Below are 22,240 nucleotides of genomic sequence, written 5' to 3' on the forward strand. Positions count from 1 at the left end.
CTCTCACCGCAAGGAGAGCAGGCTGCTTATCGAGCACTGTCGTTTTAGCCACCGCCATTTTTTGTTAAGTGGTAAACCCCCATCACTTTGTGCTCGCTGTCATCACCCTTTGGCACTTCACAATTTCCTGACCGAATGCCCTTTTTTTTAAACCACTTACGTTCTAATGCTTTCTCCCGCCGGAGATTCCAGACCTCCCTCGGGCATGGGTGTGTGTGTTGTCCTTAGTATAAGTTAGGTTCAGGAGTGTGAAAGTCTAGAGACCAATGACCTCAACAGTTTGGTCCCTTAGGAACCCACAAATATTTTAACATTTTTTCTAATGCTTGTATTGGAGCTGTCGACCGCATTTTATCTTTTTATCCGTCGTAGAAATACGGTGAAGGGCATGTTATCTTTAGTTCGGAACCTCCGTTGTCTCTACGGCGTATTTTTTGGATCCTTATCCAAGACAAAATCCTTGTTCTAAGCTCTCTTTCATACCATCGATCGGGCTTTACGCGTAGTCGTTTTTAATTCGTTTTTCCTATTAGTGTTGTAAGGTTCTGACACTGGGGCGTATGACCTTAGTTGTTTTTGCGCCCTAAAACAAACCAAAAGAAAAATAAACAATAACTGTTAAATCACATTCTGAAGCTACCTCTTAAAATGAAGGTGACTGAATAAAGTAATCTGTTTCTCAATCAGGTACAAGAGTCAACAAAAAAAAACGGATGTCAGTATTGGTTACTGCATGAGTTTCTCTCCCAACATAGCTTGCAGTCATTCCTCGAGTCGGTACGCCAATTGATTGTAATCTTCACCATTTAAATTGTGTCATATCACTATTTGCAGTCACTACATTCACGGTGTATCAGTATTTTATGTGACACGTATGAGTTTTTTGCAGATATCTACATCTACATCCATACTCCGCAAGCCACCTGACGGTGTGCGGCGGAGGGTACCTTGAGTACCTCTATCGGTTCTACCTTCTGTTCCAGTCTCGTATTGTTCGTGGAAAGAAGGATAGTCGGTATGCTTCTGTGTGGGCTCTAATCTCTCTGATTTTATCTTCATGGTCTCTTCGCGAGATATACGTAGGAGGGAGCAATATACTGCCTGACTCTTCGGTGAAGGTATGTTCTCGAAACTTCAACAAAACCCCGTACCGAGCTACTGAGCGTGTCTCTTGCAGAGTCTTCCACTGGAGTTTATCATCTGCGTAACACTTTCGCGATTACTAAATGATCATGTAACGAAGCGCGCTGCTCCCCGTTGGATCTTCTCTCTCTCTTCTATCAACCCTATCTGGTACGTATCCCACACTGCTGAGCAGTATTCAAGCAGTGGGCGAACAAGCGTACTGTAACCTACTTCCTTTGTTTTCGGATTGCATTTCCTTAGGATTCTTCCAATGAATCTGTCTGGCATCTGCTTTACCAACGATCAACTTTATATGATCATTCCATTTTAAATCACTCCTAATGCGTACTCCCAGATAATTTATGGAATTAATTGCTTCCAGGTGCTGACCTGCTGTTTTGTAGCTAAATGATAAGGGATCTATCTTTCTATGTATTCGCAGCACATTACAATAGTCTACAAAGAGATTAAATTGCCATTCCCTGCACCATGCGTCAATTCGCTGCAGATCCTCCTGCATTTCAGTACAATTTTCCATTGTTACAACCACTCGATACACCACAGCATCATCTTCAAAAAGCGTCAGTGAACTTCAGATGTCATCCACAAGGTCATTTATATATATTGTGAATAGCAACGGTTCTACAACACTCCCGTGCGACATACCTGAAATCACTCTCACTTCGGAAGACTTCTCTCCATTGAGAATGACATGCTGCGTTCTCTGTTATCTAGGAACCCGTCAATCCAATCACACAATTGGTCTGATAGTCCATATGCTCTTACTTTGTTCATTAAACGACTGTGGGGAGCTGTATCGAACAGTTGATTCTATTACATTTGATTCTATTTGTTTCTTATATAAGCAACAATTAAATGAGTTGAATTTTGTACAGTTACCTGAAATACGACTTGTATTAAGTTATAATCCAGGAACTTGTAGAACACTTTCACTAGTTGTGTTACTTTGCACGCATAGGTCGAGACGAATGTTGCCGCACGGCCCTGAAGAAGGTCAAAAGCAATTGCTGTCAGCTGCTTGCAGCATCGTCAAGTTTGTTACTCCGCTCGTTGACACTGGCATGTTTCCTTTTCGCGGCAGCCTTCGAATCCTTCGCTAGGAAACAAAGGCCTCTTCGCCTGGCCAGTGTTACGCAAGTCACACGGCGACGCCGCGGTGGCTGTTAACTGCCAGAGGAAGCGCTTTTGTTCCCTTTGCAAATGTCACGCGAGAGGGAAAATGCTGCCTGTTCGTTCAGCCACACACTCCCAGTTGGCAGTCAAAGTGAGCGGTACCGTTTTTGTGGTCTGCTAGGTGGACTACCGAACAGAGCGAATGGCGCTGTGATTACCTGTCCGAAGACAGGTGTTTCGCGTTCCCGTTACAACTCCTGCTTCATTTGCTGCTTTACAGGTCTCTCTCTCTCTCTCTCTCTCTCTCTCTCTCTCTCTCTCTCTCTCTCTCTCTCTCTCTCTGTGTGTGTGTGTGTGTGTGTGTGTGTGTGTGTGTGTGTGTGTGTGTGTGTGTGTCTTTATCTATCTATCTACAGGGTGTTACATAAAGGTTTGGCCAAACTTTCAGGAAACATTCCTCTCACACAAATAAAGAAAAGATGTTATGTGGACATGTGTCTGGAAACACTTAATTTCCATGTTAGAGCTTATTTTAGTTTTGTCAGTATGTACTGTACCTCCTCGATTCACCGCCAGTTGGCCCAATTGAAGGAAGGGAATGTTGACTTCGTTGCTTGTGTTGACGTGCGACTCATTGCTCTATTTTGTACTAACATCAAGCACATCAGTACGTAGCATCAACAGGTTAATGTTTATCACGAACGTGGTTTTGCAGTCAGTGCAATGTTTACAAATGCGGAGTTGGCAGATGCCCTTTTGTGTATCGAGAGAGATTTCCAGAACGAGGGTGTCGCGACAGGAAGACGTTCGAAGCAGTTGATCGGCGTCTTAGGGAGCACGGAACATTCCAGCCTATGACTCGCGACTGGGGAACACCTAGAACGACGAGGACATCTGCAATGGACGAGGCAATTTTTCGTGCAGTTGACGATAACCCTAATGTCAGCGTCAGAGAAGTTGCTGTTGTATAAGGTAACGTTGACCACGCTACTGTATGGAGAGTGCTACGGGAGAACCAGATGTTTGCGTACCATGTACAGCGTGTGCAGGCACTGTCAGCAGCTGATTGACCTCCACGGGTACATTTCTACGAATGGTTCATCCAACAATGTATCAATCCTCATTTCAGTGCAAATGTTCTCTTTACGCATGAGGCTTCATTCCAACGCGATCAAATTGTAAATTTTCACAATCAACATATATGGGCTGACGAGAATCCGCTCGCTATTGTGCAATCACGTCATCAACACAGATTTTCTGTGAAGGTTTGGCCAGGCATTGTTGGTGATGTCTTGATTGGGCCCCATGTTCTTCCACCTACGCCCAATGGAGCACGTTATCATGATTTCATACGGGATACTCTACCTGTGCTTCTAGAAAATGTGCCTTTAGAAGTACGACACAACATGTGGTTCATGCACGATGGAGCTCCTGCACATTTCAGTCGAAGTGTTCGTACGCTTCTCAACAACAGATTCGGTGACCGATGGATTGGGAGAGGAGGACCAATTCCATGGCCTCCACGCTCTCCTGACCTCAACCCTCTTGACTTTCATTTATGGGGTCATTTGAAAGATCTTGTATACGCAACTCCGGTACCAAATGTAGAGACTCTTCGTGCCCGTATTGTGGAAGGCTGTGATACAATACGCTATTCTCCAGGGCTGCATCAGGGATTCCATGCGACGGAGGGTGGATGCATGTATCCTCGCTAACGGAGGACATTTTGAACATTTCCTGTAACAAAGTGTTTGAAGTCACGCTGGTACGTTCTGTTGCTGTTTGTTTCCATTCCATGATTAATGTGATCTGAAGAGAAGTAATAAAATGAGCTCCAACATGGAAAGTAAGCGTTTCCGGACACATGTCCACATAACATATTTTCTTTCTTTGTGTGTGAGGAATGTTTCCTGAAAGTTTGGCTGTACCTTATTGTAACACCCTGTATACATCTATCTCTCTCACCCCATCCCGCCCCTCGCCCTCTTTTTTCCGAGAGCTGTGACACACAAACGAGATGCGTACGCTCGTTCTTTTACGTCACACTAAGAAAGCGGTACATAAAAATGATGTCAGCAGTATTAGTCTCCGAAAATACGGTCGGCTCTCGATAATTCGTAGTTCAAAGGTCCTCGGTAAAAATTCGTACAATTGAGAGTTCGACTTAACCAAAATTTGACTGACTGATTTGGAATGAGGAAAAAGGAGAAACAAGTATGTTGTAGAAACAAAAAGTTAACTAATGTTGTCTCAATGAAACTTGTATGTCTTTACAAAGGGGAGCGGAACTAGGACTCAGATTTATTTTCGTACTGGCTAACTACGTTCACCTAACAGTTCGTGTTAGGACCACGAAGATAAGAAACGAGAAATTAGGGCTCATATGGAGGCATATATACAGTCGTTTTTCCGTTGCTCTGCTGGCGTGGGGAACAGAAAAAGGACTAGTTGTGGTACAGGGTACCCTCCACCACACTCTGTATGGTGGCTTTTAGAGAATGCAGATAGACATAGATTATTGGAAGAGGTTATTTCGCCCAACGGATGGGTATGTTCTTTGAGCATGACGTGGCCTCCCACATTTTTAGTAGTCAGGTGACAAATGGTTCAAATGGCTCTGAGCACTATGGGACTTAACATCTGAGGTCATCAGTCCCCTATAACTAAGAACTACTTAAACTGGTCGCGTGGTTCCAGACCGAAGCGCCTAGAACAGCTCGGCCACATCGGCCGGCAGTCAGGTGACACATCATCTAAATGAAACGATGGCCGGAAGTGGATCGGCGGAAGTGACAACATTCCTTGGCGACCGAGGTCCCCGGACCTTATCCCCTTCAGATTTTTGCTTACGGAGCGGTTGAAACGCGAAGTCCACAAGGAGAAAATAAACGCAAGAGGCGAATTTGTCATTCGGATTATGGCTAGCGCTGTCCTCATGAATGAGAGCCAAGATGACCTTAAAAGGGCTACACACGGTGTTGTCAAGATAACTGGAAAGTCAATTGAAGTCGTAGGCATAAAATAGGAAAATCAGATTTGAAGTTGAAGGTTTGCTTCTGCTTAAGGCCTGCACTGACGCCCGAGTCACCTCGTCCACAGCGCGAACCCTCTTTTCTTCTATGCCGTTTTCTATTTTTCCCGTTCTTCTACATCTTCTCCCCCTGTTGTATTGCATTTTCTTCTCTCATGTTGTTCGTCTATCTCTTATTCCTCATGCGTAGAAAGCCTTCTAAATTTAATATTTCATTATTAAAATAGGTTTGTTTTTGTTACTTCTGATTCTTTGATGCTGTTTCGTTCTATTTCTTTTCTTATGTCTATTATTCGTGTTAATATTATCGATTTCTTTCCCCAGAAATACAGGAATATTTGTCTCATTAACCTGGTCCCGGCGGAAGTTCGAGTCCTCCCTCGAGCATGAATGTGTTAGTGTTTGTCGTTAGGATAATTTAGGTTAAGTAGTGTGTAAGCTTATGGACTGATGACCTTAGCAGTTAACTCCCATAAGACTTCACACACATTTGAACTTTTTTTTTATTTATTTTTCATTAACCTGTTCTTATCCAGGTAGTCGTGCCCCAGCAGATTATTCTTGGCTTTATTACTTTCGATATTTTCTCTATATTTTTGTATATCATCTCGATACTTGTCGTATTCCAGCCATCCATAGTTTTTGTTTTCTAATAATCCGTGTTTCAAGTACCTCTATTCTGTCCAGCCTATTGCTCATCGTTAAGCATTCACATGCTTATAAAAATTCCAGTCTTAGCACCGTGGTATAGTGTTTTTGCAGGTTTATTTTTCTACACATACATTCCATGTTGTAGATATTTTTTGCCCTATGTTCTTTCCATTTTATTAACTCTTACCTCTATTGCAAACTTTTCTAGTCTGTTCTGCTGTATTGTCTATTTTAACAATGTAACGAAAGATACATACTAAAAAGACTAAACTTAACTCCGCTATCAGGCCGTAAAGATCACACGATGTCGACTGTCATCCCTGTCATCCTATGCCATATGACATCAAGCGGATGCGATATTAAGTGGCAAGGGGTCAGCAAACCGCTCTCCCGTTCGTTGACGACTGTAAGACCTTAGAGTCGCTATTTCTCATTCAGGCAGCTCTTTGGTGGGCGCCGTGAGGCCGAGCGAACCCTTTCCCTATCTTCCTACCAAGCATAAATCCCTGGCAGGACAAATAATTGAACCCGGGTCTTTAACATGAGAGGGTTGGGTTGTGTTGTTTGTGGGAAGACACCAAACTGCGAGGTCATCGGTCTCGTCGGATCAGGGAAAGACGGGGAAGGAAGTCGGCCGCGCCCTTTCAGAGGAACCATTTGCCTGGAGCGATTTAGGGAAATCACGGAAAACCTAAATCAGGATGGCCGGACGCGGGATTGAACCGTCGTCCTCCCGAATGCGAGTCCAGTATGCTAACCACTGCGCCACCTCGCTCGGTTTTACATGAGAGTCAGACGTGTTGACCACTCGGATACAGCGGCGAAAAATAAATTTCAGATAAAATACAACAAAAACTCAATTTCATTTTGCAGAAAAATCAACACTTCTACTATCCATCAATGTTGTCCAGCGTGTTTGGTCCATCGGATTTTCTTTTGCGACGAAAATACATCATCACCTACTTCTTTTCTGAAGCTGTACGTGGAGAACGACTTTCGCTCGTTTCTGCTTTATAGTCGTCTTCGATTTTGCTACCCAGAACGGCCTAAATCCCAACGTCATTCAGGGCACCTCAGAATTCCACATGGTCAATATAATGTACAAGTTCATCAAATGACGCATTTTCTCCAAAAGCAGGAAGATGACCTAGCGCTTGAATTTCTGTTAAGTCATTTTTAGAACTTATTTACAGTTCCTGGAAAAAGCCCCGTAAAACATGGTCCTACGTCAGTGTAGCTTTGTACAAGTACACTCCTTTAAATTTCAAGTAAGCTTTGTTTCAGGAAGTTACTTTACACTTTTGGTATCCGTAGGGCTAGTCGAATGTACTTTTCAGTGGCAGAAACTAAAGATGCCGATTTAGACTTCTGTCACTTTTCGAGCCAGTGTCCTATATGTGTCACATGCATCCGATATTCACACAATATAAAACGTGATGCACATAAGTTCATGTTAGACCTGTAAGTACAGCTATCACATGTGGTTATGTGAATGCGATCTGTGTATTGTTTTACATCTGCATGCAATGTACATATGCAGATACTGTTATTCTCTTTCCGGTTGGTATATTTCAATTTCAGGTGCTTGGTAGTAACGCGGAGTCGAAATTACTAATCACACCAATTAAATAAAGACATTAATACACAGTCTACAATGGACCGTGTTTTCGTTTGTAAAATGTTTAGAAGCTTGAACCCACACACAAACAAAATTTCATTATTATCACTACCTTAAAATCAGCAAAAGCCCCTAGGAAACAACAGGTGACCTACTTGTTATGCTACAAAAGCTACTGTTTTTGCAACGTTCTAGGATGTGGCAGTGTTAACGAATACTGCTGCTGCCTTAAGAAATGGCTCTGAGTACTATGGGACTTAACCCCTGAATTCATCAGTCCCCTAGAACTTAGAAATACTTCAACCTAACTAACCTAAGGACATCACACACATCCATGCCCGAGGCAGGATTCGAACCTGCGACCGTGGCGGTCGCGCCTAGAAACGCTCGGCCACTCTGGCCGGCGCTGTACCTGCACGATAAAAATCAGGTTTGCCTAATGTTGCTACCAGTCATTAAACAAGCATAAATTCACGTTATGCGAATATTATCATGTTTCATATCTCACCGCATGTTGCGAACTTCCGCATTTTTATGGACATTTGAATGTGAGCCTAAAGTCGAAAGATATATCAGGGTAAAGAAAATGTGATAAAATACAAGTAACATGAATTCATGTAATGACAACCCGGGTGAAAGTCATATAACACATTATACACAAAATACTACTGGAGGGATGTGACCTACAATATATCATAATGATCAAAGTAATGCACAAACTACGAATACATGTTTGAAAGGTTTGATGAATCAATTAATTTACCCCTTCAAATCCTTCATCCATCCCGAACACACAATTTTAGACTTAAAACTACAGTTCTCGACAAAACGCGTCTCGTAACTTCACTCAAGAACTTTTCTCCGCTAGGTGGCTCGATCGGCGCTGCTAAGAGAACCAGTCTTTCTCCGTAGCGTTGGCACTACTGCAGCCCACTGGCCAGGTGCTCGTATGGCAGTCTTGGCGTAAACTTCAAAGTGTGCGGTGCGAGTGTGCGCGCATCGGCTGGCGGGAACAAATGAAACGGCGAAATGGACGAACCTTAAGTTTACTGTAATTACTTAATATTCGATAAAATTCAAGCGGGAATGAAGATCAAACGAGGCAAAACGTCACAGAAGAATAACTATGCCGTTTATTCAGCGCGTTGTCGAGCCGATTTACCTGAGCCGGCAGGTTTCGCACGAGGAAGAAATCGCGCCGGTTGTCACGGAACATGAACTGGAAGCAGTGACGAATCATACGCTGAGCAATGCGTTGCGACAGTTGGCTTCGCTAGTTGTTATAGCAAACGACATATTCGATGACCTCGCTAAACAGCTTCAAGATGTTTCCGAAAGGGCGACCAAACTGCGTACAAGGACTGACCTCGTCGAGGAGAAGGTGTCGGCGTTCGATCCCAAAACTGTCACAGTCCGTGAGTACAATTGGAATCACATATAGCGACGGTACTTTCCTTATAAGAAAGCTTGCATGTCATGTGAAATGTTCCTGCGATGCTGAAGTGTTACGTACGTAAAATTGCGCGCGAATCTGTGTTTGGTACGTGAACGAAATACAACGCTTGCTTGTGGAGATATTATAATAGTTTTAATTTTTTGTAACCTCACTATAAATTCCTCGTAAAGGCACCTCTTTTATTTTTCTAAGAAGCTGGAGAAATAAGTTCTTATGAAGAAATGTGTATTAAGAAAGATTAAATTTATTTTCACGTACCCAAAAAGTAATTTTAATAATTCAAATGATACTTTTCGAAGTTAAAAATTTGGATCTAAATCATGTAATTTATAATGCTGAACATATTGTTTATGGAATTCAATATTTTAACGAATTTGTTTTCACTGTGAAAAATATGGAAGAGCAGTTTTAATAAGGTGAATAATTAAAAATTGTGAATAGAGTAGCAGCTGTATTCCCATGATTGCAGAAACTGAAATAAAATAAAAACTATCATACGTGTGAATTACTTAAAAAAGCTGTAGTGGATAAATTTAGTTTTTACAACACGAACAGTACAACTTTAAATCAGGACCTATGACTAGTTGAATTATGTTGTATCTGGCACTAGAAATTGATAGAAGTATTTGAGGCAGAATCATTTTAAAAATCACACCGAAGATAACACATAAACTGCCGAAATATATGTGCAAATAAGTCATATACTGAATAAGGTGGAGATTTTCTCCAATTTCTTTTTACATGCACTGAAATTAAGAAGAGCTACAATATCAACATGGTGGTAGTAATTAAAGGAGAAATAGTCGACAAAGTTGTCCTCTCTCCGTACTTACTTATTTGTGGGAAGTGCAATACAATCAAAAGCGACTTCAGTGGTATTATATTCGATTTACTCGTGATATAGTTGTCCTAGCATTTTCTGAAAAGGACATTAACTACGCCAGTATGTTATAAATATTATCTGATGTCTTGGACAACTACAAACTAAAAATAAACACGAACAAGACCAAAATAACGATGACAAATAAATCCAACTCACAAAGGACATCAAATATTACGATAAAAAATTATGTAATAGTATATTAATGTCAGTAAATGAATTTTGCTGCCAGATAACAGATGTATAATGATTAGTTAAAGAAAATCAGCATGCAGCTATTAGTTTGTGGCTTCTAGTTTCCATACTTCTCGAATGCCTTTTTAAGGTAGTGCCTCATACCTTTTAAGCGTTTGCTGACATAAAAACCACACCTTGAAAAACTTGACACGAATGGCTAATTGGCGAATAGAATTATCTTTCACGACCATGTCAGCCTGACGCAGTTATATGTGACTTTTAATACAACGGTGAATTTGAGAACTAATAGCGCCTACAAAAGCATGTAGACATTTTCGGTATACGTTTACTGGCACGTGTAGTAAGACGAAATTAAGCAAGGTGCAACAAGAACTCCAGATGTAGAGTCGACTACCTTGAGATCGTGAGGGAAGGTGACGTCACAGTGATTACCAGCCGTCTGTGTGGGTGGTGATGCGAAGGATTTTGGTGACTAGTTTTCAGACTCGGGCACTTAGTGACTGGGTCTTCTTATCCTGGACTATCAACCGATTTGTATGAAGCATTTTGTTTACAGTTGTTTCCCATCTCTCTCTCTCTCTCTCTCTCTCTCTCTCTCTCTCTCTCGACTGTCTCATGTTAGCATTTTCAAACTAATTGACTCATCTACAAACAATTCCCTTGTAAGGGATATTAGTCGTATGTTTTTGACTGTTTTAAAGTGAAAGCAGAGATTGGTGTAAGGTAATTTTCGACACCTACTCTCGACCACACAAGGGTCTACCAAGGACATCTTTCGTTAAATGGGGCGGAGTGGCGCTGTTGAAGCACAGAAACCTTGACTCAAATCTTCAAGTGGACACGTTATGACAACAGCTATCCGCCTGCGTACGTTGTCCAATCGCATGCTGAGCTTAGTGAGACGAGACTCAGACATACGGACCACGTGATCACTTTACCGAAGTTTGTCTTGTATTATTGGCTCTTGATTGGTAGTAAGATTTGATTTTTATGGTCACTCATGTTACTGCACCGGTCTTGCCATTTTTTAATGTATTCTTCTCACACATCATCGACGATTTGTCTCCAAGTAGATTGCTTGCCTGCTACAGGGGCACAGGGCGCATGAAGAATGTTAGCTGGCTCCGGATAGACTGTCTGAACAGCCTTTGTTTTTATGATACATAATTTGTGCAAAGTTGTTGTTCATTGTCAGAAGCTCGTGCACGTGACTCATAAACAACAAATTAAAACTACAATTTCACTGTCCTTATATTGCGATCAAACCAGAGTTACAGTGAACTATTACGGATCGCCGTGATTCCTCAACTGCTTGTACGAAAAGAGTACGTTGCTTACCAAGAAGTGATTCTGATATGGCGTTTCGGATTTTCTCGGCGAATTTTTTGAGTATACAGCTTTCGCAACTGCCACCGCATAACATTGTGTAAATTCACAGTCTTGGACATGTCTCACAGCAACTGTATCTTAAATTTATAAAATAAACAACTACCCAGTTGCCAGAAGTTTATTTGTTTAAACTTGACGTACGTTCCTATACCACTATGAGTATCTTCTTCAGAAGTGTGTACCCTTACACTAATTACCTTTAAACATGTTATGTCAATAACGAGCAAAACAACTCAAGTTACATGATAAACTAAATTAAAATGTCCATGGAAACAGTAAAAGTGATAGAGCTATAGTCGTTCGACAGAGGAAAAGATCTAACTGAACAACAGCCACACCTATCTGACTTTCACTTTTCAATGGACATTTTAATTGTATGGCTCTGAGCACTATGGGACTTAACAGCTATGGTCATCAATCCCTTAGAACTTAGAACTACTTAAACCTAACTAAACTAAGGACATCACACAACACGCAGTCATCACGAGGCAGAGAAAACCCCTGACTCCGCTGGGAATCGAACCCGGGCGTGGGACATTTTAATTGTAGTTACTGTATGTTACTTGAGCTGGTCAGCTCCGGATTCATGTAACATGATTCAATTTAAGTAATGTAACAACACGTACTTCTGATGAAAATATTCGTAGTAGTATTGAAACCTCCTTAAAGACTAAACAAATTATGGTTTGTTTTTTAATTTATCAGTTGTGTAAATTTCACAGTTTTCTCTCTGGGAAAGAACTCGACATCGTCAGGCGGCTATTGTTGGGTACTACTGGCAACTAGCCAGTTGCTGCAGTGGAAATTACACGTTACGCAGCCACGGAATCGAGTACCGCGTATTCAAAACATTATCTTGTATGTCTGAGCTGTGGTCCCTCAAAGGTTGAGAGCTAAGGGGAAGATGCAGTATACAATAACTCCAGTAAAACATTCCATATGACACGTTAATTTTTTGTTACTGAAGTATAAATGGTTTTTGTGGTGTAGCAGGCAGGCCACTAGACTTTAGGAAAGAGTGGTTCACTTGTACAGGACACCGCATGTAGGTGCGACCTATTTTTGAGTACTGTTCGGTTTTTATCCGCAGGGCACTTGGAAAATGAAATAGATCTACTATGGAAACTGCCTAGAATACGTTTGTCCGTCCTCTTTTAGAATACTGCTGCGTGGTGTGGTACCCTTATCAGATAGGACTGACGGAGTTCATCGAAAAAGTTCAAAGAAGGGCAGCACGTTTTGTATTATCGCGAAATATGGGAGAGAGTGTCGCAGAAATGATACAGGATTTGGGCTGGAAATCATTAAAAGAAAGGCGTTTTTCGTTGCGACGCAATCTTCTCACGAAATTTCCAATCACCAAATTTCTCCTCCGAATGCGAAAATATTTTGTTGACACCAACCTACATACGGAGAAACGATCACCACGATAAAATAAGGTAATCGGAGCTCGTACGGAAAGATAGAGGTGTTCGTTCTTTCCGCGCGCTATACGAGATTGGAATAATAGAGAATTGTGAAGGGGGTTCGATGAACCCTCTGCCAGGTACTTAAATTTGATTTGCAAAGTATACATGTCGGACTGAAAGAAGACATCGAAGCAGTTCAGACGTGTGCTGCTTGATTTGTTACCGGTAGGTTCGATAAGCAAGCAAGTGTTTTAGATGTACCTCGGGAACTCAATTGCGAATCTGTGGGGAGAAGAAGACATTCTTTTCGAGTAACACTACTGAGAAAATTCATAGAACCGGTATTTGAAGTTGACAGCAGAACTGTCCTATTGCCGCCAACATATAATACGTGTAAGGACCATGAAGATAAAAGACGAGAATTTAGGGCTCATACGGAGGCATATAGACAGTCGTTTTTGCGTCGATCTGCCGGCGAGAGGAACAGAAAAGGAAATGACAAGTTGTGATACAAGATACTCTCCGGCACACACCGTACGGTTGCTTTCGGAGTATGCAGATAGATGTAGATTCCAGAATGAGATTTGCACTCTGCAGCGAAGTGTGCGCTGATATGAAACTTCCTGGCAGATTAAAACTGTGTGCCGGACCTAGACTCGAACTCGGGACCTGTGCCTGTCGCGGGCAAGTGCTCTGCCAACTGAGCTACCCAAACATGACTCACGGTCCGTCCTCACAGCTTTACTTCCGCCAGTACCTCGTCTCCTACCTTCCAAACTTTACAGAAGCTCTCCTGCGAACCTTGCAGGACTAGCACTTCTGAAAGAAAGGATATTGCAGAGACATCTCTTAGCCACAGCCTGGGGGATTTTTCCAGAATGAGATTTTCACTCTGCAGCGGAGTGTGCGCTGATATGAAACTTTCCTGGCAGATTAAAACTGTGTGCCGGACCGAGACTCGAACTCTGAGAGCTTCTTACACCTTGGAAGGTAGGAGACGAGGTACTGGCGGAAGCAAAATTATGAGGAGAGGTCGTGTGTAGCTCAGTTGGTATAGCAATTGCCCGCGAAAGGCAAAGGTCCCGAGTTCGAGTCTCGGTCCAGCACACAGTTTTAATCTGCCAGGAAGTTTCAGATGTAGATTATTGGAAGAGGTTGTTTGAGCTAGCGGATGGGTATGTTCTTTCAGCATGATGGGGCATCCCTCATTTTTAGTAGTCAGGTGACACATCATCTAAATGAAACGATGGCCGGAAGTGGATCGGCGGAAGTGCTAACATTTCTTGGCGGCCAAGGTCCGCGGACGTTATCCATTTCAGATTTTTGCTTGTGGAGCAGTTGAAACGCGAAGTGTATCAAGAAAAAGTAAACGCAAGAGGCGAATTGATCATTCGGATTATGGCTAGTGCTGCCCTCATGAATGAGAGCCAATACGGCCTTAAAAGAGCTACACACGGTGTTGTCAAAATAACTGGAAAGTCGATTGAAGTCGTAGGCAGAAAATAGGAAAATCAGGTTTGAAGCTGAAGGTTTGCTTCTGCTTAAGGAGGGTAGGACGTCAAACGGGCCGTTTCGGAGAAGGAGAGACGCCACAGGACATTTAAATTACCACTGTCTATACTTTTACGAATAAATTCATAAAACTTTGTCAGCATGACCAGGAATGATTCAGGATTCACAACCATAGCAGTGGAAGTTAAAAAAAAATACAAAATAATTTATTTATTTATTTTTTTAAATTTTTTTTGCATGTGAATGGCTCTGAGCACTATGCGGCTTAACATCTGAGGTCATCAGTCGCCTAGAACTTAGAACTAATTAAACCTATCTAACCTAAGGACATCACACACATCCATTCCCGAGGCGGGATTCGATCCTGCGACCGTAGCGGGCACTCGGCTCTAGACTATAGCGCCTAGAACCGCACGGCCACACCGGCCGGCTTTTACATGTGAAAGTTCATCATTTTTTCACTTCTATTGGCTGCGTTTGTTGCTATAGGTACACATTTCTTCATAAGTAAGAGAGATTCTTCGATGAATTTTGCACAGCATACAAATCATACTTACAGGTGCATGAAACTCTAGAAATTATTTAATTTATGAAAAAATGAATGTGCTGTTACATTTTAAACTTCATGCTTAGAAAAAACTCACATTTTTTAGTTAATTATCTCAATTTTCACCACAGTTTTTAATATATTTCGAAAGTTCTAGAGTTTCATGCACTTCCACCACTATAAGGGTAAATCCTGCATCCTTTCTTGCCATTCTGACAAAGTTATATGAATTTATTTTTAAAAGTATAGACAATGGAAATTGAAAATTCCTGTGGTGTCTCTCCTGCTCCAAATCGTCCCGTTTGACGTCCTACCCCCCTTAAGGCCTGTACTAACGTCCCAATCACCTCGTCCACAGCGCGAACCCTTAAAAACTGTTTTCGCAAGCGAATCGTGTCCTCTAGGAATGGTGGCATCCCGCATACTCAGTTTTCCATGCAAATAAGAGAAACGTGAGGGGATAGCAGCCGTTAGAGCGGCCGCGCGACGTTTCGCTGCTCCTCGAGGCAAAAAGGTCAGGACGCCAGGGAGGCAGCCGTGCATCGCCGGAACGTCCGTCCTTGGACGCGCTGCGGTGGGAGACGGCCCCAGCAGCCGCGCCGTGGCTAATCCGCCGGATTACCGCGGGGACCGCGGCCCGCGTGACGGAATGTGGCCTGCAGCGGGGGCGGTCGCGGTGGAGGCTGCCGGCGCCGACCCGGCGCCTTGCGTGCCTCGCGCGTGTGAGCGTACACGCACCGCGCAGGCCAGGTTGCGTGCCGCGGTCGGGTGGCCCTCGCCTCAGACCTGGCCGTGCGGCGAGCCGGGGGCGCTCTGCGTATGCAGCGTGTGGAGACAGGAGAATTTCAAGTACGCGATAACGTCAAATGGGCTGTCATTAAAGATTTCACTCCAAAAAACAGTGACAATAATCTTCCACTCTATACATATACTCAAGCGCCAAAGAAACTGGTATCTGCATTCGTATTCAAATACAGAGATGTGGAAACGGGCAGAATACGGCGCTGCGGTCGGCAACGCCTATATGACACAAGAAGTGTCTGGCGCAGTTGTTAGATCGGTTACTGCTGCTACAATGGCAGGTTATCAAGACTTAAGTGAGTCTGAACGTCGTGCTATAATCGGCGTACGAGCGATGGGACACAGCATCTCCGAGGTAGCGATGAAGTGGGGATTTTCCCGTACAGCCATTTCACCGGAGAACCGCGAATATCAGGAATCCGGTAAGACATCAAACCTCCGACGTCGCTGCGGCCGGAAAAAGATCCTGTGAGAACGGGACCAACGGCGACTGAAGAGAATCGTTCAACGTGACAGAAGGGCAACCCTTCCGCAAATTGCTGCAGAGTTCAGTGTTGGGCAGTCAACAAGTGTTGGCGTGCGGACCATTCAACGATATGGGCTTTCGGAGCCGAAGGACCCGTTTATCCTTGATGACTGCACGTCACAAAGCTTTACGTCTCACCTGGGCCCGTCAGCACCGACATTGGATTGTTGATGGCTGGAAACATATTGCTTGGTCGGACGAGTCTCGTTTCAAATTGCATCGAGCGGATGTTCGTGTACGGGTACGGAGACAACCTCATGAATCCATGGAACCTGCATGTCAGCAAGAGATGTTAAAGCTGGTGGAGGCTATGTAATGGTGTGGAGCGTGTGCAGTTGCAGTGATGCGGGACTCCTGATACGTCTAGATACGACTCTGACAGGTGACACGTACGTAAGCATCATGTCTGATCGCCTGCATCCATTGTGCATTCCGACGGACTTGGGCAATTCCAGCAGGACAATGCGACACCCGCACTTCCATAATTACTAGAGTGGCTCCAGGAGCACTCTTCTGAGTTTAAACGCTTCCGCTGGCCACCGAATTACCCAGACATGAACATTATTGAGCTTATCTAGGATGTCTTGCAACGTGCTGTTCAGAAGAAATCTCCAACCCCACGTACCCTTACGAATTGAGCAACAGCCCTGCAGGGTTAATTGAGTCAATTCCCTCCTTCCCTCCAGCACTACTTTAGACATTAGTACTGTCCAAGCCACGTCGTGTTTGCGTCAATTCTGCGTGCTCGCCGGGGCCCTACACGGTATTAGACAGGTGTACCAGTTTCTTTGGCTCTTCATTGTAAAAGACAAACCTCTAAGGATAGAAACTAGAAGTTTGAAGTAGGTGTGGATCTTACACTGTAGGCGTCGTTTAAGAAGGGATTTTTCTAAATTCCAGCCCTAATGGGGGAGAAATAGAAGACGATATTTTTCCCTCGAAAGTTGCAATTAAGGCAATTTTGCAGCTAGATCTACGAAAACTAATATTTGGTTTCTGAGTCAGAAAATAAAAAAAATCTGAATTCTTGGAAATTAAACCAGTAAGGGGGTAAAATAGTGGGCGAATTTTTTTTGAAAATATGTAATTGCTAAAGAACTACTAAAGGAGTTTTGAGGCTACATCTGCGTCAGTTGACATTTGACTTTTCGGTTAGAAAAAAAAATTACTATGTGTTTCAGTGTTTCTGGAAATTCAACCCCTAAGGGAGCGCAATAAGGAATGAAACTGTTTGAGAAAATATTTCGTTAATTTTAAAGCTTACTTTGAGTATTGTTATTTCACCTCTCGGTTAGGTGTGAAGAAATATTTGTTAGGAGATGAAAGTTGCTTTGGAAATATCTCCATTACAACGCAAAAGACATGATTAACAAAACCTTCGGACTCCAGCTACCAGAAACGCTTTTTGATTAGAAGTACATTCGAAAACGGCCGTGTTTATATGGTCTTAATTAGCATGAAAAGGTTAGAAGGTGTCGCAATTTGTGACAAACACAAAAATTTGATTAAATAAAAACTAAAACACATAAAGAAATCTCTCCAAATGTGGAAGCAGCCGTTTACTCAACATCATGATATCCAGTTTAAGTTCAGGCACCCTTACCTATGCCCATTTCAAGTGGGATGCAGCTGATCTCATTTTGATTTTAACACACAGTTCGTTCCTTATTTCACTATTTTTTATCCAATATTAGGAGTCTCACCTCTGCTGCCTCGATCCTCTCCCTTTGACGGGCGGTTAGAGTTCAAGTCTCTGACCTACATAGTAAACTGGCACTGCCATCACGTGATAAAATTTTAGTACTGTCCTTTTCTAACTTTTTTTTAAGAGAGTGCGATTTATAGTAGCTACCAACTGCTGGCACATGGGATGACTATATTCTCTGTGTTCTTCAGCAATTTGGCAGACTGTAAAAATGCTAGAATGAAATATTCACTCTACGCACCTTGTGTGAATGCTCCGAAAAGCTAATCATATGCCTATCACATCATCATCATCTTCTTCCTGTCGGTTAAATTTCGCGTCTGTAGCACATTTCCGTGGGGTAGCAATTTTAATGGACAGTAGTGTAATTTTTATCCATCTTGCCTGTCCCTTATACAGTTGTTGATGGCGTACCGATCCTCCTCGCCCCCCCCCCCCCCCTTCTCTCTCTCTCTCTCTCTCTCTCTCTCTCTCTCTCTCTCTCTCTCTCTCTCTCTCTCTCTCTCTGACTCACTGTACTCGACAGGACAGGAAAACAACCAGTAGTTGTACTGTCTACGGAATATACTTCACCTGTTCGGCATTCAGTCTCCTTGTGGAACGTGGCTTGAGATTTCTGTAATGACGGAGCCTACAAACCCTCCCTGTCCCATGAGCGTCGACAGACTTCTGACGACGGTCTTGTGTACGTTTAATTACGAACTGCCGTATGATGATGTCGACCTAGGGAGCGCTCGGTCGCGGTTGTCTGCGATTTCCCACGGCTGCCTCGAGCCGCTACGTGATGACACGCGGCGACGCGGGCAGAAGGCGGCATCGCAGTCGCCGGCCCCGTCCGTTCTGGCGCTGTCGAGTGGTTTTTGTGGCAACCGTGACGGCCTTCCGAGGATCTCTGTGAGTGGTAGATGGGAGGGGGGGGGGGGGGTGTTCTCACGCTGCATTGCGCCGAGAGCCCGCACCCGGAGTCCAGGTAGAACCGGCTGCGCGGGCCGCGAGATTTCCATGCCGCCTGTCTCAGCGGCGCTGTCGGCGGGGTGACGGGCTCTTGCGTACGGAATTTAATATACACGCCGAGGAGCGTGCAGGCAGCCGGGTGGGATGGGCGTGGTGCCCGCGTGGATGGAGGGGAGGATCCCTGCCTGCAGCTTCCTGTGGAAAGTCAGCGAACACTAGGGGGTACATCTGGTGGTAACAATCGCTTGTGGTCACATTTGATGACGTACAGACACCGAGAGAGTGAGCAATGCTACACACTGTAGTCTTTGGATTGGATTTATTTGAGGGAAGAGCCTAAACAGCGAGGTAATCGGTCTCATTGGATTAGAGAAGGAAGTCGGCCGTGTCATGTCAAAGGAACCATCCCGGCATTTGCCTGAAGCGATTTAGGGAATCACGGAAAACCTAAACCAGGATGGCCGGACGTGGAATTGAACCGTCGTCCTTCCGAATGCGAGTCCAGTGACACTGTAGTATTGCTCAACTCTTCTTACATAGTTTTTTTGTCATCTTCTCGCCTTTTTTCACATAGCCGTCTTGTATATGGCATTTCTTACTCTGCTAGGATATTCTTAATTAACCTTGTTGATCCATTGTGCCGGTCATTGTGACCGAGCGGTTCTAGGCGCTTCAGTCCGAAACAGCGCGACTGCTACGGTCACAGGTTCGTATCCTGCCTCAGACATGGATGTGTGTGACGTCCTTAGGTTAGTTAGGTTTAAGTAGTTCTGAGTTGTAGGGGACTGTTGCCCTCATAAGTCCCATAGTGCTCAGAGCCATTTGAACCATTTTTTGATCCATTGTGGATACGGAACCAGGCCGGCCAGATATCTACGAAGGAAAATCGCGAAGCAGCTACCGGCTTTGAGGAGTTAGACAACCAGTCTCGACATTTCAATAATGTCGTCTTCAGGCTACTTCTTTTTTTTCCCCTTATGAGAGTTAACTGCTAACGTCATCAGTCCCTCAGCTTACACAGTACTTAACCTAAATTATCCTAGGGACAAACACACACACCCATGCCCGAGGGAGGACTCGAACCCCCGCCAGAACCTTCAGGCTACTATGCACTTCATGTATAGACAGTCAGATACATCGTTACTTGCGTATTGGAGCCATCAATATACATGCATTCGCCGCATGGGGTAGCCGCGCGGTCTAGGGCGCCTTTCACGGCGCCATGTAACTTACCAAAAATTTCCAAATTTCTGTGAGTTCATTTTTGGGGTGTTTCCTTCGAAGACTGGTCAAAGCTGAATTCACGGAAACTGATGGCTCCACTATGCAAGTAAAAATATGTCTGATTGTCTGCAGAGTGTTTCCGTAAGAGCGTGGAAAAATTTAACAGGACGTAGGGCATGCTCCAATGAACAATTTGAGGTAGGGAACCTGGGGTCGGAGAAGGCAGCTTAAGGAGGTGATAGGAATAAAATCACATTACTGTGTACTTTTTTAATTATTTTAGTTAACTGCAAATATCATCATTGGCATAATGAACGTATCATTTGTATTGTATCTTACAAAATGTGCTGAAACTGACGGCCTTCAACCTTAGTTCAGGCATGACATCGGCGAACAAGAATCTGACGTACACTGGCAAATATCGCTGGTGTGTTTCAATCACATCGCAGGCAACTACAATTCTGCCAACTAATTCCATTTCCATATCCACTGGGGTCTCATACGCAAGTGTCTTTAGATATCCCTATTGGAAGTAATCAAGCGGATTCTGGTCAGGTGACCTCGCATGCTATGGAATAGGACCTCCCTTTCCAATACAGCGACCAGAACATACTGCACCGGTACTGCTCCATCGTATTGTACTGTAGGACTGTGACTAGCATTGAGCAATGAATGGGTCTCTCGTTGATTCATAGCACGTTCTGTGATGGGAAAATGTAAATACGATACAACAGAGCCATCTTGTAGACAAGTAAAGTAAGCAAAACCTGCATCATGACTTCCTGGTAATTTGGCTCTATCTCCTCTTTTCCTTGCAGGAAATAAAGAGCGTACATGTAAATAACCAGCACAGTACATGTAAACTTGTACTCATGTTAGTTGTAAATACTCTGGAAAACAGTATTGCTAAACAAAGCAATAGACAAGAAACATCTTGGCAGATTAAAACTTTGTGGCGGACCGAGACTCGAACTTTGTAGAGCACTTGCCCACGAAAGGCAATATGTCCCGAGTTCAACTCTCGGTCCGGCACACAGTTTTAATATGCCAAAAAGTTTCATTTCAGCGCACGCTCTGCTTCGGAATGAAAATTTCATTCTGTAAAGCAGTAGACAAATTTACTTCCATATCTCCTTCATCTGTCTTCTCCGACCCCAGGTTCCTTATGTCGAATTGGACAGTGGAGCGTTCTCTATATCCTTTTACAATCTCGCACGCTCTTACGGAAACACACTGTATACACGAAGTGCATAGGGGCCTGAAGATGGCATTACTGAGATGCCGAAACTGGTTGTCTAAATAAAACATCTTTTCAAAACGTACGGCTGTTTGGCGATTTTCCTTGGTAAACTTTTAATTATTGTCATAATATAGTCTTAAGCTCTGATGGGACGGGTCGTATGTATTTATGGGTTGTGAAAGATATATTCTAAATACGTTATATGTGCGGGGAAGTCCGCTAAGGCTTTCCATGAAAGAACACATTTTCTACAACTTTTCATTGTAGATCATTCGAAGGGGGGGGGGGGGGCAGAAAGAGAACGTACCAACACACCACTTCAAACTCAAACATCAAATGTTGAAAATATTCACTGTCAGCGTTGCTTCATACACCAACCCGCCATGGTAACGATTTACGGATGCTCAGCCACGCTCAGTGGCCGCGTGGTTTGAGGCGCCATGCACGGATTGCGCTGCCCGTCCCGCCGGAGGTTCGAGTCCTCCCTCGGGCATGAGTGTGTAAGTCTAGGGACCGATGACCTTAGCAGTTTGGTCCCTTAGGACTTCACACGCATTTGAACGGATGCACTGATGTTTCCCTAGTGTATGTTTTTGGATAGGGTTCGCCTTTGGCAAAACACAATTTTAAAATTAAAATTTAAAACTGTCTTGATCGAAATCTTGTTAAAATATTTTTTTATTGGAGTGAGTGACCGGTTTCGACTCTCTGAAAGTCATCTTCAGACTCCAGAGCGATGTATGGGCACTGCTAGATGAGTTCCGTCAACCCTCGACGCTCGTGTAACAGCAGTTACGACGGAACCCATCTGGCAGTGTCCATCCACCGCTCTGGAGTCTG

At 43.6% G+C, this 22,240-nt stretch overlaps 2 protein-coding genes across 3 annotated transcripts in view; one reads left to right on the forward strand and one right to left on the reverse strand.

Annotated features, from left to right (window-relative positions):
• The window catches only part of LOC126283347 (transcription initiation factor TFIID subunit 13), a 358,627-nt gene extending 350,277 nt beyond the window's left edge, over window positions 1-8,350 (reverse strand). Inside the window, exon 1 of the mRNA XM_049982267.1 lies at window positions 8,323-8,350. Within this exon, the coding sequence (XP_049838224.1) occupies window positions 8,323-8,343 (21 nt within the window). The 5' untranslated portion in view covers window positions 8,344-8,350. The remainder of the gene's footprint in view (window positions 1-8,322) is intronic.
• The window catches only part of LOC126283304 (uncharacterized), a 777,804-nt gene that overhangs the window by 331,106 nt on the left and 424,458 nt on the right, over window positions 1-22,240 (forward strand). The window contains exon 1 of one of the 2 annotated variants that reach the window (XM_049982261.1): window positions 8,531-8,974. The exons of the other annotated variant lie outside the window; for it this stretch is intronic. Within the exon in view, the coding sequence (XP_049838218.1) occupies window positions 8,686-8,974 (289 nt within the window). The 5' untranslated portion in view covers window positions 8,531-8,685. Of the gene's footprint in view, window positions 1-8,530; window positions 8,975-22,240 lie in introns of those variants that run through there. 2 annotated transcript variants of the gene reach the window in all.

The sequence above is a fragment of the Schistocerca gregaria genome, chromosome 1, assembly GCF_023897955.1.
Source record: "Schistocerca gregaria isolate iqSchGreg1 chromosome 1, iqSchGreg1.2, whole genome shotgun sequence".
Taxonomy (NCBI): Eukaryota; Metazoa; Arthropoda; class Insecta; order Orthoptera; family Acrididae; genus Schistocerca; species Schistocerca gregaria.